The sequence below is a fragment of the Tympanuchus pallidicinctus genome, unplaced genomic scaffold, assembly GCF_026119805.1.
Source record: "Tympanuchus pallidicinctus isolate F22 unplaced genomic scaffold, pur_lepc_1.0 scaffold4, whole genome shotgun sequence".
Taxonomy (NCBI): Eukaryota; Metazoa; Chordata; class Aves; order Galliformes; family Phasianidae; genus Tympanuchus; species Tympanuchus pallidicinctus.
Window position 1 is genome coordinate 30,037,166 of NW_026294758.1, and position 16,571 is coordinate 30,053,736.

Genomic DNA, 16,571 nt, shown 5'->3' on the forward strand with positions numbered 1-16,571 from the left:
GCTGCCTCTATTCAGGTGGATGTTCATTCATGTCACCTACAATTGTTTCCGTTTTCTAAAAACTGATGATCACACTTCAGTTAAACCATAATTCTGGGCAAATGTGAAAATGCACATGCACACTCATTGAACATCAAGCACCTGATTACCTATTCTTCCTGGTGTTAGAATCATTAGTTTAATCACTTTTTTTTTCTTGAGGTCTATAATTTGTTTTCTGTTGGACAAGATATCTCCTGGTTTAAATAAACAATTGGGTGGAGAAAGGTATCTCACAATTATTTATACTCTCTTTATATATACTTAGTGTATTGATCTTTCAGTTGTAGCTGAGCTTTACAGTTAACATACTAGGCCAAATTCTTCATTTGTGCACAACTTGCACAAAATTCAAGATATCACACATACAATTTTACCTTAGCCCTTAAAACACATGTTTTGCTTTCATTCACAATTCCATAGCTTTGAGTTCCTATATGACACTGCCTGTGCTCTGCCCCAGTAAGGCCCCATCTGCAGTTCTGTGTCCAGGCCTGAGGCCCTGAATACAGGAAAGACATGGAGCTGTCGGAGAGTATCCAGTGGAGGCCACAAGAGGATCAGAGGGCTGGTGCGCTTCTGTGAACAACAGAACATCTTTGTCTCCAAATTGGGAAGATATGGATTTGACGGGTGGACTGTTTGATAAATGTTTGATAAATGCTGGTTGCAGGATCAAGTCAAGAGAGTGGTGGTCAGTAGCTCAATGGATGCAGATTGGTGACAAGTGCTGTCACACAGGGGTTAGCACTGGGACTTATACTCTTTAATATCTTTATCAGTGACATGGACAGCAGGGTCTAGTGCACCCTCGGCACATTTGCTGATGACACCAAATTGTGGGGTGCAGTTGATACACCGAAGGGAAGGGGTGCCATTTAAACGTACCTAGACAGGCTTGACTAGTGGGTCCAAGTGAACCTCATAAGGCTCAACAAATACAAATGCAAAGTCTTGCGCCTGACTCAAGACAACCTCCATTACTAATACAAATTGGGGGATGAAAGGATTGAGAGCAACTGTGCTGAAAAAGACCTGGGGTAATGATGGATGGCAAGCTGGACAAGAGCCGGCAATGTGCCCTTGTGGCCCAGAAAGCCAACTTTATCCTGGGCTGCATCAAAAGTTGCATGATCAGCATGCTGAGGGAGGTGATCCTGCCCCTCTGCTCTGCACTGGTGAGGCCTCACCTGGAGTGTGTCCAGATATGGAGCCCTCAGAGACATGGAGCTGTTGGAGCACAAAAATGATGCATAGAGTGAAACATCTCTCCTATGAGGACAGGCTCAGAGAGCTGGGACTGTTTGGCCTGGAGAAGATAAGGCTGTGAGGTGACCTAATAGCAATATTTCAGTATCTAAAGGGAAGCAACAGAAATAAACAAGACAAACTCTTTAGCAGGATCTGTGGCAACAGAACAAGAAGAAATGGCTTCAAGCTCAGGGAGGGTAGATTTAGGTTAGATATAAGGAAAAATCATTTTACAATGAGAGTGGTAAGGCACTGGAACAGGTTATCTAGCGCTGTGCTAGATGCCCTGTCCCTGGAGACTTTAAAGGGGAGGCTGAATAAGGCCCTGGGCAACTTGATCTAGCTGTGATGTCCCTGTTCATTGCAGGGAAGTTGGACTAGATGGCCCTCAGAGGTGCAGTCCAATTCTAAGAATTCTATGATTCTGTATAACCATCCTTACATCTTTTTCCTACTGACAAATCTATCCTAACTAGATTCAGCTTGATACTCCTGAAATTTCTTAGTCTCTCTCAAGCAGTTGTACTGGAGGATTATTGCTGTTCCTCAGAATTGCTACCTAATCTCTCAGCTTCACAATCACTAGGTGATACAAACACAAGTCCCTCAGCAATTCCATTTAAGCCTCTGATCACATTATTTATTCTTTAGCCTTCTTCCATGGAAGACTGGTGCTAAATCAGTGTGACATCACTAGCTCAACAGAGTGGTCTCATTGAAGCCTTACTAGTACAGAGCAGTTACTGTCTGTGTTTAGTCTGTAAGACTCCTGCACACGTGTCAGCTTAAGGATTGCTTAGCAAAAGGAATCTGTGGCTAGATGACACTATGTGTATATCACTTGTACCATAGGTACCTCTAAATAGCGTAGTCAGTTCAATAACTGTAGTCACCGGTATGTCACAATTCACACTGCAGGTGAGCAGGAGTCAAAAATGCATCTTCGGATCTATACTTACCACTCTGAAGAAGGATGCAAAGAGGTCAGAACCAAACATTTTTTGCTTGTGCTCAGGGAAAGGACAAGAGGCAATAGGAATAAATGAGAACACAGGAGGATACACGTGAGAAACGGAAAGCACTCCTCTACTGTGAGGGTGAATGTGCCTAGGCACAAGTTACCCAAAGGGGTTAAGGAGAGTACTACTTGCAGAAACTCAGAAGTCAGCTGAATAACCACATTTTGAAAGGTTCACAAGGAAGCTGAAGAACAAAATGAAGGGAGGCTATGGAAGATCCCTAAACTGCCAGCCAGGTCAGAGAGTCACAGGAAGTCTCAACTAATCCTGAAGAGGAGAGCGTGCACATTTGAGGCCTCCAGCAGCACTGAAAAAAACAATATGGAGGGATTCCTTGTCACCTCAAACACTGCCCTTGATGAGAATCCCATCCAGTCTTCATCCGTACATGCTCCACTACCAAAAGAATAAGAAGCAGCCCAGGAAGAGCCAGGATAGCACTAATAGATGCTCAGGTGTAGAAGGAACAAATACACGGAAGGGGAAAGAATACAGAATAGAACCAAGAAGCAGTCAAACAGCAGGATAGGACACCTTACGTGTCCTGGGGAAGTTACGTCCACCAGCTTTGCACAGCATACAGTCCCAGGAGCTGAGAGCAATGGCTTACAATGCAACTTGAGGGGCAGTCTGACAGAATGGCATCTGGTGCAGATGAAACAAAGGTGTGTCACTGAATTCTTCCATGTGGAAATAGTGGCATCCGCTGACATTCAGCAACATTTGCTGCATATCTGTGGAGACCACAAAGTGGACGTGAGCACAGTGAGGCGGTGGGTGCTGTGTTTCAGCAGTGCTGGCAGCAACAAAGAGCAGAGGTGTGTCTGTTCTGTGGAGCTGATGGGGATTATTTCTGTAAGGAGAACTCAGAACACCTACTGAACTTTGAGGAAAGAACAGGGGCTCCGGACCACAAGGCACGTTGCTTAGTTGCAGTAATACTCGCTCATCAGCAAGTGCTGTAGGGAAAATTAAAACCCCATGAGAAGCAGTATTTTAGAGGTTTGCTTTAAGAAATGCTTCTTAACGAACTGCTTTTTCAGTCAGCTAATTTTTATGGGGAACTTTGTAAATCTCCACGTACATTCTGTGCTAATGCTGCACTCACAGGTTGTTTTGTACAGCCAGTAATGAGCGTGAGGCAGCTTAGTAAATGGCTGGGTAACATCTACAGCCATGATATCCACCAGCCTACGCTACAGCTTGATCACCACACAACTCCTCAAGAAGGCAATGCACTATTCCGTTTGCAATGGGCAGGGGGCGGTAGGTGGTGCTAGATGTGCGTAGGAAAGGCCTGGGAAATGGCATTCAGCTTCACCCTGCAAGAAACACATGCACCACAAAATCATAATAAATGCCATGTAAGCCTTCTGTTCCATGAGAGCTTCACAGAGAGGCCCACAGTGTGTCTGGACGTCTGCTACAGGATGTTTCTGGAGTAAAACAGCCTCAGAGGCAGCCTTTGTCCAAGCACTGAGGTTGACGTTGTTTCTCTGGCGCCTCGGTATGGCCACTTTGAGGCACGGGCTCAGGAGAGGTAGCTAAAGAGGAAGCGTGCAAAAGCACAGGACTATGACACGGATATTCAGGCCTTTGGAGACAGAAAACTGTATCCACGAATTTATTTCTAAGGAGAAAATTGTGTCTTTTTTCCCGTTCCTGTCAGTTTTCTAAACCATTCTCTTACGACGGTGATGACAGTCTTCTTCTTTCTTGAACCTCTTGAGATTCCTGGTATGTTTTTGCATTTGTGTAGGATGAAAGTAAATAAACATAATCTGTATTTCTTTGATCCTGTCACAGAAAATCTAAATGGTAAAAACCAAGCTGTATGACCAACCAAAATATCACAACCTAAGTTTCTCCGGAAGACAGAATTTCCATACAACATTAATACATCACAATTAGATGGATGACAAGGGGAAGGCAAGCAACACCATCATGAGCAGACCATCTTCCAAGCAGAAATCCCTTAGCTTTCCAAACTATGTGCTCTCCTTCTTAATAAAATAAAATATTAGTAATAATAATAAGAAAAAAATTTATCTTCTGTCCTACTTCCTGAGAAGAGGAATGGGGTTGTCTTCCTACAGAGTCAGAACTTGCAGCAGCAGAGCTGTTGACTGCAGTGCCATGTTTTCTTTCGTCAGGATTCAGAAACTTGTCTGGCATTCTCACTGCCTCATTACCAAGTTTAACCACCAGAAGTTCACTGATGTGGCCTGTTTTCTTTGCTAAGAGCATCACAGAATCACAGAATAGTAGGGGTTGGAAGGGACCTCTAGAGATCATTGAGTCCAACCCCCCTGCCAAAGCAGGTTCCCTACAGCAGGTCGCACAGGTAGGCATCCAGGTGAGACTTGAACATCTCCAGAGAAGGAGACTCCACCACCTCCCTGGGCAGCCTGTTCCAGTGCTCCATCACCTCACTGTAAAGAAGTTCTTGCGCACATTTGTGCGGAACTTCCTATGCTGCAGCTTGTGTCCTTTTCCCCTTGTCCTGTCTCCATGTACCACTGAAAGGAGACTGGCCTCACCACTATGGCCCCCACACCTCAGATATTTATAAGCCTGGATTAGATCCCCTCTCAGTCGTCTTTTCTTAAGGCTGAATAGACCCAGTTCACTTAGCCTTTCTTCATAGCGGAGATGCTCCAGGCCCTTCACCATCAACCAGCAGTGCTGGCTTGGGAGAGTCAGTGAGGCCCGTGTCCTGTTGCCTCAGGAAGAGGCAAAACATGGGTTTTGTTGAAGGCACCCCAGTGCTGAATGGATCTGGAGATTTGTCACAACTGGGGCGACGTGGGAAGACTCAATCAAAGCCCCAGACACTGCTGCAAAATGCCAACAGCGAGCAGACACAGTATAGGGAACGGAACGGACAGAGGCACCACGGAAAACCAAGATGCCATTGCTGGGGTTGGAGCGCTGCAGATGACGCTCGCCCGCTGTGACATCACTGGCACCGACGCCCTCCGTGAGGGATAGTGACACACGCAGCAGGGATTGTGACCTCTTGGCCCTCACTGCCTGCAGCCGGGCGCAGAGTCTCTCACTCTGGCTTGTGCCTGCACTCCAGCCGAGCGTGTCCGTGAGGCTCGGAGCGAGCAGCAAGGATAGCCTTGGTGCTGGTCTCGTGCTCTGGGAGCTGCCGACAGCCGCTCTCAGTGCTCGTCCCCAGAGCCACCACAGCTTCTTCCCCGCCCTGCCTGGCTCAGGCAGCCGGGGCACCCAGGAGGCCGCAGCAGCAAAGGGAACCGGTAAGGGGACGCCTCAGCCTGGGCAGCCCACTGGGAGGGTTTCCTTCCTGAGGGACCCGGGCACTCGTTCCTCCGCTGACGGGGTCAGCGAGTGACCGTGGCCTCTCTTCCTTTCCTAGCGTGACCCCTGCAGCTGCAGCAGCGCGGTGAGGAGCAGCCCCTCATCCCCTTTGCTCTCCTGCCAGCTGGACAGCATGGCCACTGAGCTGGACCGTCGCTGCCCCATCTGCCTGGACACCATGGATGACGCCAGCTACGTGATGCCGTGCCTGCACCGGTTTTGCTTTGGCTGCATCCAGCGGTGGGCTGAGAGCCGGCCCATGTGCCCCCTCTGCAAACGCAGGGTGCAGTCCATCTTGCACTCCGTGCGTGCAGACGACAACTTTCAAGAGTTTGTCGTCGGACAGCAGGAGAGGGCCGGAACAGCAGCCCACCGCACAACGCCATTAGAAGGCCTAACAGGGGCGGTGCCCAGCTGGCCGTCCGTTTCCCGCCTGACTCCAGCTGTGCTCCGGCCCCTGCTGCCCTGGCTGCACCAGGAGCTGAGTCAGCTCTTTGGGTCTGACCACAGGGCAGCCTCTGCAGCGCAGGGCCGAGTCATCTCTGGCCTGTGCTTCTTTGGCCTGAACCAGACAGCGCTGACTCTGTGGCTGTTCAGCTGCCTGCAGATCCGAGCTGCCAGCTTTGTGCAACGGCTCGTTGCGCAAGCCGCGCAGGTGTGCAACGGGCCGGTGCCACATCTGCATGCCACAAGGCAGCAGGGCAGCCCCGCAGCTGCCCGTGGCGCACAGACTCCCCACGCCAGCCCACAGCCCTCCAGCAGCACCAGGGAAGACAACGTGGAGGAGGAGCTTCCTGTCCCCTCAACCGCTGCCCTTGGAGAAGGTCCCAGCCAGCCTCCATCCATCCCGGCTCCATTGCAGACCGACCAAGCAGCAGCCCAGCAGGAGCCGGGGGAGGCAGTGCCAGGTCCCTCCGGCACCAGCAGGGCCAGGCAGCGCTCACGCAGGGCGCCTCGGCGAGCTCCAAAGAGGAGGGCCCACAACTCTGAGGCCTCTGCACCTCCTGCCAAGAGGCCACCCCGCCGGCAGCACTAGGACGCCGCCCCAGCAGCTGACGAGAACAGGGCCGGGCCTGCAGCTGGGGCACAGCCAACAGCGGGTTGGAAGGGACCTCAAAGATCGCGGATCTCCAACCCCCCCCGCCACAGGCAGGGCCACCAACCTCCACACGTAACACCGGACCAGGCTGCCCGAGGCCCCATCCGACCTGGCCTTGAACACCTCCCGGGACGGGGCATCCACAGCTTCTCTGGGCAGCCTCACCGCTCTGCCTGTGAAGAACTTCCCCCCGACATCCAACCTGAACCTTCCCTCCCTCACCTTCAGACCATTTCCCCTTGTCCCGCTGTTATCTACCCTTTCCAAGAGTTGACTGCAATAAAATCACAGAAAAGTCTCCGTGTTGTTCCCAGTGCCTTTGTCAGCGCTGTGCACGAGGGAGGTCTGAGCTCTGCTGGGCCTGGAGGCCTCCTGTGCTGCTGTTACTGCTTCTTTACAACCTCCCTTAACACATTGAAAAACGTCAACAAGGGAGGCACTGCTTCATTTCCATGCAGGGCACAAGGTGGCTCATCTCCATCAATCAAACACACCCACGTCCTTTGACTGTCTTCTGCTTACAATCCCAAAGGTTTCACTCCACAGCTACTCTAACACAGTAACACAATGGAAAACGTTGGACTGACATCTGAACAGGAAAGTCCTAGGCTACAGTAAATGATTATATGCTCAAATACAGCAGTCATAAACCAAGAAAGAAAGGAAAAAGTTCTGTTTACCTTTGGAAGGCCTTAGGTAGGCAGGGATCTCCAGCAATATACCCTTGCCTCCACTGTGAACCCTTAAATGAGGTCTGGGAAGGGGTTGATCCTGGCTCCACCCCTTCCAGACAAGTGAGTGCATTGCACACAGCTCCTTGCTGGAGTGAAATCCCTCCTTGATCCTCACTGGTTGAGGACTCTGTTGTTATTCTGGAGCCGCTGTGTCCAAGACAGCTTATGAGCATGGTGTCTCTTGCCAGTCTCTGCTACTCTAATTGTAAACACTAGATTAGTGGGGCACTTCCCATGTAGGCTCTCTTACCTGATCCTCATTGGCAAGGACTCCGGGATTTACTGCCTGTCTGACACTTAATTCCCTCAGCGAATGTCTCTCCTGTGTTTACTACTTGGTTTAGCTTTGATGGATTTATGCTTTTGTTGTCAGTATTTCACATCATACAAGCTTTTCAAGCCCTAGGAGTTAAACAGTTAATGTTCCAGACTTCTGATTTCCTGGCTATCTGGTTCTCAGAAGAGAAGAACTGCATACCCTAGAGGACTCTGTTTTCAGAGGAAAAGATAAAACTGCTCTCAAAGTCACAAAACTGCTCTCTTCTTAACTGGGGCAGCTCTGAGCTCTTCATTGGATTGGTTTCCTGCCCATATTTTGTTTACGAGCAAGCACTGAGCCTGCCACAACATTTATGTGCTTTTTTCTGCTCTGGCAGGGTAGCAGCTGAACTGAACGCAATTCCTCCTCAGTATGAGAATCTTATGAATTTTGCATAAAATATGTATCAGAAAGACCTCACACAGCTACTGAGATGGGATTAGCTACGCATCTTATTACTAGTTCATAACGAAGAAGAAGCCCAGCAACAATCAACACCTCAAGGGTACCAGTAAGCCTGGAGGAGTTGTTGCTGGGCTGTGCTTAAAAGATGCTCTGTACCCAGACCTATGCAGTTAGAAGGTGCCTCCCTGCAGCAGATGCGGCAGATGCTGCGACCACGCAGTTCACACCACAATGAGCTGCACTGGGCCCAGCCCTCACAGTAGTGATGAGGGAGAGTACAGGTGAGCATCTGCTATTTATTCACTTCCTTCCTACTCCTTCTCCCAAACCTTACTTAAGCAGGCAAATTTAACATCATCCTGGTCCTTCACATCAGATCACAGTGCAAATTTTAAAATATGAGTGCTTTGTAAAGTTTGACAGGTCAGCTGAGTGGTGAGAAGTTAGATTATTTCGCTGGAACCATTTACACTCACAAATAGCTGTTGTTTCAGGCTCTGCTGTGTCACTGCTAGTTTGCCTTCTGATGTTGCAAACAGGAGCTCCATTTGTTCTAGCTGTTACAAGATGGGAGCCTGATATCACAAAAGAAAATAGGAAGAAATAGCTTGTTTTACACTGACCTGTGTCACTGGACAACGTTCGCTTATAACTGTGAGTATGATGACAACTGGCTTTGCACTGAGACTGAGCTCGCTGCACTGAGTCATGGCTCACATTACCGAAACATCAATTTAATGACCCTGCAGCTGTCAATAAAACCACTTAAGTAGGAGAAGGGATCTGTATCACTCATCGCTCACTCAATGTTAACATTTTGCCTGTTATTAATCACCTTTAATAAATGGTATTAGTTAACTATCAGTAATAACAGTACCAACAACACATTTCCACAGTGAGAGGTTCATACAACTACTGTGCCAAAATCCACTCTTCTATGGGTTGCTAAAATAAAAAAGAATTATTTTCCTCCTCTTTTATATAGACAAATACATGGACTGAGAAAAAAGAAGGAAAGCATACTCTGAAGACAGTGGAGTTTAATACAAATCCAGAGCCAAAATAACAGTGGAATCATGCTGTTAAGGAAAAGTTACTGTATGACAAAAAAAATTAGTGCAGGGTATCATAACGGCAAAGTTATTTGTTGCTGAGCAACAATTTAATCACTACCACCACAAGCTGAACAAATTACCGCATTCTTCTTACTGAATCGAGGATGTGTACAACTGTCCAGATTTCCACTCTATCCATAGATGTAAGTAAAACTAAACAGCAGCCATTTACATGTTTTCCCCACCATTGTGGCCCTAATGTTCAAGACCTCAAGATTGCTGCTGTATTTTCCACTCCTTCCAAGTAGCATCTCTATAAAAATTAGCTGAGACGAACAGTGTCACATAAGGGTAATTAGAAACACAGGTACCTTTCCATATAATGTGGCCAGATGCAGAACTGTAACATTTACCATGTGGTGGAACCAAGTAATTGTGTGAAACAGGATACAGGAACTCTGAAATCCAGCTTACAAGTCCGGATGCACAAAACACATACAAAATGTATGGTTAGTGGGACAGCATTGTTTGAAATTTCAGAGTGCAAGGAAAGAAAACATCTTCCAGCACTGGAAAAATCCAGTCTATCAGAGGAAGGAATGTTCCATCTAATGTAGAACAGGTGAAAATATGGAGACAGAAAGAACTCACTTTATGGCTCAAACTTCCTGCATAATTCATGCCACCCACAGAATTCATGCAGACTTGCTTTTATAATGAATGGTCAATTTTATCTGCCTCAGACACTGCAAAATATTTCAAGCTACCAGGACTTTTTGAAATTGCAGTGACAAAAATAGATCACCACAGTACCTGTAAGTTCTGTAGGCAGAGGCTCTGAGATGAGATGCTAGCATTTGGAGAAAGGTTTTTGTTTAATCCTAAGTATACCAATGTAGTTTGGTAACATCATGATTGTTGCTTAGAATACAGAGCGCTGGAGCACCTTATTACCGTGCTGAAATAATAACTAGGTTTTTGCAGATGACAGACTGTAGTTCATGCAAGGAGACTGACTTTCCCCATAGGTGCAAGTTCCCAAATACATTTTTCTGACCATTTCCCACAACAAATTTTTCTACATCCCATGTTATTTCCTTTATTCCAGCACCTCTTTCTGTCTGAGCCACACAAGGATGGCTAACACCACTAGTCTGAAGTAGGAATCCACCAGCTTCTTTCTGCCACAGGTTTGTGGGATTAAGACAGAAATGATGTACACTTTGGCTCTGTAACTGAGAATAACACAACTCTTCTACCTGTTCCCCAGAACAAGCTATGACTAACTTGATCTACATAAAACAGATGACAAGAAGTACAGAGTGGAAAGGATAAATCCTTCACATTTGTGTCAATTCAGTACGGTTATGACATTGAGGGCAAGTTAGGTACAATTTTCCTAAAACAAACAAACAAACAAACCAAAAACCAGCCACTGATGTTCAGTAATGTCCTCATTTCTACTTATATATAATATAGGTAGAAATATATAATATATATATATAATATATAATTCCATTATAGCTCAGACTGAAAAACTAGCGAACTATCTATTAATTATCAGCTTGCTAAAGTTGCAGCTATGGAGGCAGTCCTAACTGTCAAGGACCATTACTCCAAGCTTCAGAGACACCCACACCATTGAAGGGAACCAGGCAATAATGCTTGGAGGTCTGAGTGAATGAACAAGGATTTCTGGGCACAGTCAAATAAAAAAAATACAGGGCCGGAAGCACAGACACATAACCTTGGAGTTATATTGAAATACTTTATTTCTATCTCACAAAAAGCAATAGTGTTTGCAGTACACATGCCTTTCAAATCAGTGCTGGTAATACGCAAAAACATTTCTCTGAAATATGAAGAAAATCAGCTTTTTCTCCCTTTACAAATGAAACAGATGACTTTGCATATTTTATATATATCTATACGTACACACGCACACATACAGTATTTGAATCCCCATTTGAAGGCAGGTATTTTACAACCTGCAGTTTTACCACTCACAGTTCAGACACCTGTGAATTGACATTGTCTTGTATATTTCTACAGTGTTTAAAACACAAAGAGCAACCCTTTACAAGTACCTACACTACATAGCATTTCAAATGAACTCAGGATATTTTTCAGGGATACCTAACTTAACCTTGACTTAACAAAGACAGGACTCAGTTCTCATTGTAGAAAGTCGTTTTATGCCATATATTCAAAACTCTCCTAGTCTCCAAATCTTAGAACAGAAAATCTATGCTTCATTTTTAAGAAACCCATTCAAATTGGATTGTTTAAATCCATTCAAGCTAGTATGTTTTTTAACAGCTGTATCTTTAAGATTGTGTTATGATTTGTTTTTGTGCCACCATTACTAATTCAGAAGAGATACCTGTCTCCTGTTCTGGATCAAAGTTGAATTATCACATATAAAAATCAATATCTCTATTACAACAGCAGGTTGAAATAGCACAGCAAAATTAAAGATTTAAATTCTTCAGCAATATGACCTGAGTTTAATATGGTAAATATATTTTTTTTCTAGAAAACATGTGATTCCACGCCTTGAAAAGAGTAGCAAAAATTTTTGAACATTTAGTAGCGTCTTGATGAAAGCGATAAGCACAAATATTACTATTCAAAATCATTGTATGTACGCACTTTTCAGCGTGTGGCCGAGCATACTATGTGACTCAAGGGTCGGAGTTATGTGAGGAGCTAAAATGTACATGACTGAACCCAGCAAGTGCATTCAAGTGAGAATGGTCACTGAGGCAGCATTAATAGAATTTCAGAGTGCAAACAAAGACACCATCTTCCAGGAAAGCAAAGGAAGGATAGTACAGTCTGTGTCATAAAATGGAATGTTCTACCAAACGGAGAACAGGTGAAAAATAGACTCAAAATGTTTGCTTAAAAAGAATTCTAAAAGTTACACCTCCAATATCTGCTGGCCACCAAGATGAAGTAGTTAGTTGCACCATCTGTTTCCTCCAAGCTCACTCTTACAACACATGTACAATCACTTTCTAAAGCTTCAAGATCTAACATTTCTTCTCCCTGTGGTAGACAGTATCCTTCTACACCTTCTCAGTGCCAAGCCCAACAACTAATATAGATATAGAACAGCCCAAGCAAGCTGGCTCTCAATCAAGTAAGGGATTTCCATAGATGAGTGGATAAGAAGGAAGTTTAAGGATTAATCTTGACAGCAATGTAATAACTGGGAGTTGCTGTGACATTATTTTCAAAACATTTACGTACGTGGCAGTTCCATAATTGGAAAATCTGTACGCTGAAGAACAGTTTTTATCATACTTAAAGGACACAACAAACAGCCAACACTGCTCAGTTGTTCTCCCCCCACCATACCTCACCGACCCACAAAACGATCTGTATGACAAGGCAGCACCCTCAGAAATGGTATTCTGCTTCCCCATCAGCTCAGAGTTGAATTGTGCTCAGAGAATCGAGCCTCATCAGCCTCTAAGACCTCAGCTGGCTCCTAAAGGAGAACAGGGTGTTTACACTGTCTGGCATATTGCTTCAATTACAAGCTGTAAGGCACAACAATCATCTCTATGATCAATTACACAGAAAAAAAACTATGCCTATTCTAAACTTCTTCATTCCATATGTTACCATCTTCTCATACATTAGGAGTCTTATGATCTGTCCTACATTATTTTCACTTTTTCCATCTCTAAGTTAAAAAAAAAAAAAAGGGGGTGATCTGGCAGAGGGATCAAACCTTTCTCCAGGGCTCAAATGCTTGTTTGCACTTTTCCTGGTAGGCAATTTTTACATCAGAAAAATATTTTGTTTTACTTATAGAAGTAAAAAATATTTATACGCATATTTGATTTTCACCACAGTAAGTTCTTAAAAGTCCACTCTCCAGGAACTGAGGCTACTGGAAAGTAACAAAACAACCAGTGCATAATGGCTTTAAGGACAGTAGTTGATGCAGTCCAGCCAAATACAAACTGTGCAATCCCTATGTATTAAACACCATCATTTCACACTGCAGGAAATGATGCAGTGTCAGCACAGCTTTGCACGGTAAAGCTCTTCTACTGCAAAGTAAGAGTGTCCTAAGATGTACAGAAAACATCAGCTCTGCAATTTTAACTAGAAAATACTATGGAAATTAAGTAAAGTGTTGCTGCTGGCTACAATATGTTTTTCATTTGACTAGAAGCCAAAGAAAATTCAAAGAACTAGTAAGTTTTCATTCTCTGCAGCAAGGCTTGGCAGATGTGACTCTTAAAGGGCAATTCATTGCTCATGCCTTTGCCATTCTAACCCTCATCAGTTTTCAATAATCTCAAAAACAGTGGAGTGTATTTAAGAATTTCACTTGAAAGAAAGACTCCAGTACAACTTTTAATGAATTTATAGACTACATGACATAAAATGATATCAAATCCTATGAAACTGACATACTAAAAGTATTGTTTATTTTTCAAAAAAGAATAGTAAAATAAAAATTGAGAAATCCCTCCAAAATCTCTTTGATCTTCCACACTCTCTTGATACAGTTCACATTCAGCTGCATGCAATTTCCTTGCATAGAGCTAATTATCAGTACAGCATCTGAATAAAATGTAAAAAAAAATCCTACAGCAGAAATCAGGAAGAAGAGGGAATTCTCCTCCAGTTTCCATTTGAAATTTATATGCCTCAGTACCAATCAGAGCTGAAGAAAAAGAAGTTTGATAGGATAGAAAAGTGAAAGCATTTAACATTGAGAATGGTCTGCAAAACAAAACTAAGTACACACAAATATACAAATATGGAGATAATATTTATGCAGAAAGCACAGAGATTTAAAATAAATGAAGAAAACTACAAGACATGATAGCTGGCTAAAAAAAAAAAAAGAACATAATTAATTACAAATCTAATTGCATAACTTGTATGGAAGTAGAATGGTATGACCTACTTTCAGTGCTCAAACCACCAATTCCTTCTGAAGTACCTGTGAAAACTGTTCATTTCTGAGCCTTTTGGGCAAACATTCGTTTGTACACTTTCAAAGCTAACATTCTTTCTGATAACTTCAAGGTTAGAACTGCAAATGTTACTTTTAATGTGAGCTGATGAAAAAATGAGAGATTTCTTTTCTAGGAAAGAACTTCTCATTCTGAAAGGATGGGAAAAATACAGCATGGTTTAAGCAAGTCATAGCTTATTATTTCTGCTAATTAACTGTACAGCCAATGCTGCAATTTCAGAAATTAAAGCCTTCAGTTTGAGTTACCTGTGACAAATTCTCACTGTTATCTTCTTCAGAATTTACTGGTAATTAAATTTGTTTTGTTCGAATTCAATTTCTGTTAGCACTTTCACAGCAGTTTATAACTGATCATTTAATTGGCTTGTAATAAGACAACAGGTGAATCTGCTTGCAAGAATCCACAAAAGGTGCATCAATAGTGAAATGAACATTTGAAAACATCATCACATCTCCACATAAACAAGTATGCTTAATCTTCTATGTGTTGTATGTATATGTGACGCCTCAAAAATGGCCTTTTTCACTGCTTTTGAAAGACAGACAGAATGCACAAGTGGTATTCTGCCTTTCCAATGTGGTACATCTCTGCTTTTAGATCCCCTTCTTTTATAGAATTTGCAGATTTGTCTCACAAGGTTTTTCACAACAGTGTAAGAAGAAACCATTAAAATCTAAATGAGAAGATTTCTAGATGTTAAAACAAGAAACAGTGTACACAATTTGTCCTGCAATATAGGAGGTAACAAGCAAGGGAAAAAAAAGGTATAAACTTATCCAAATGAAGTGGCTGGCACATACTGACTAATTGCAGAACCTCTGAAACAAGTAATGAAATCAAACAGTCAAAGGTGGAGAAATCAGTAGTCACTTTAACAGATGAACTAGCCTGCAGCCACTTTCAATGGTAGTTTTGTGCAGTTGCTCACAGATAATACAGCAACATCAGTTATGGTTCAGTCCACTGATAGGTATCTTAAGTATGGTTCTGTTGCAAAACAGGTTCTTTAATTTCTGTGGAACTATCTGCATTTTTACATTTAAAAAAAATTATTAATTTCCACTGATGAGAAACTGGAACACGACTCCAAATTAAGGGTGTAAGTTTCAAATATAAAAATTATGTATCATCACTCATGGAAATGTTTGGTCTACAGATGAAAACAGTTTCAGAATAAATACTTAATCCTGCACATAAATGCTTTAAGGGAAATCAAATTTTATGTGAGACATGCCCTGAGCTTTCTAGACTCTCTAATAGTGCAAACAATGTTGCAGCGATGCCTGGTTTCATCCTGGCTTTTGCAAAAGAAACGGAGCAAATGTCCACAGATTTTTAATGGCTGGCACACTATAACATTATGTGTGCTACAGCCATTCCTGTAGCTTTGCTAAGTTCGTCTCCATCCACTGGATATTAAGCTGAATTGTGTCAATTGCCTCTTTTACACAACGCAGTTTAGAGCTCTCTTCTGATTTTGACTCAAAAAATGTTTTCACCTGCATAACAAGAGAAAAGAAAATCTTAATTAAAATCAATGCTGGCCAAACAAATAGGTTCAGAAGCAAAGGCTACATGCATGTGTCAGAATTTGTATCAAGCTAAATTCTCAGAGCTGGCTTCCCAAAATGTAAGACAAAAATATTTTACGGGAACTGCAGTAATCATAGAATGGATTGAGTTGGCAGGATCTTTAAAGACCGTCTAGATCCAACCACCTCCCATGGTAGGGCTGCTGTCTGGTTTCAGTAAATTAGTTTACCAATAAGCAGATATTCACTCATTACATTAAATACTGAGCCATCACAAAGCACTCAAAGTCCTAGAAAAATGTTTTGTTTTCTAAAAAATAACTATTTGTTTTGAGAGACTCACTTCAGTCCTCTGGAATGACCCCCCACCTCCATTCAATATTACACCTATCAATGGTTACACTTGAAATATGACAGGTCAAATCACAAGCAGCTATCTCTGTCCAATTTTCTGAACGAAAACATTAGCATAAACCTTAAACTACTTTTAACACATGAACTTTAGGACACTGTTAGGGAAGCCTGTCTTGGAGATTTCTAATGAACATTAACTGGATACTGAACATCCACAACAGCTCTTCGGGATTGCTGACAGTTAAAACAATGTAAAGCAATCCTTATGGCTCTGAACACATTCCACAGAAAAGAAAAGCATAGACTATTCACAAGGTCTAGACCAAAGCCACTCCTGTCAGGACAGTCTGAAAGAGCTAGGGTTGTTCAGTCTGGAGAAGAGAAGGCTGTGATCTGATAGCGGCCTTTCAGTGTCTAAAGGGAAGCTACAG

At 43.4% G+C, this 16,571-nt stretch overlaps 1 protein-coding gene across 7 annotated transcripts in view; it reads right to left on the bottom strand.

Annotated features, from left to right (window-relative positions):
* Window positions 1–13,609: 13,609 nt before the first annotated feature.
* LNPEP (leucyl and cystinyl aminopeptidase) overlaps window positions 13,610–16,571 on the bottom strand; it is a 54,022-nt gene continuing 51,060 nt past the window's right edge. For all 7 annotated transcript variants that reach the window (XM_052701146.1, XM_052701145.1, XM_052701149.1 and 4 more), the window contains one exon: window positions 13,610–15,753. In XM_052701146.1, the coding sequence (XP_052557106.1) occupies window positions 15,622–15,753 (132 nt within the window). In that variant the 3' untranslated portion in view covers window positions 13,610–15,621. The remainder of the gene's footprint in view (window positions 15,754–16,571) is intronic.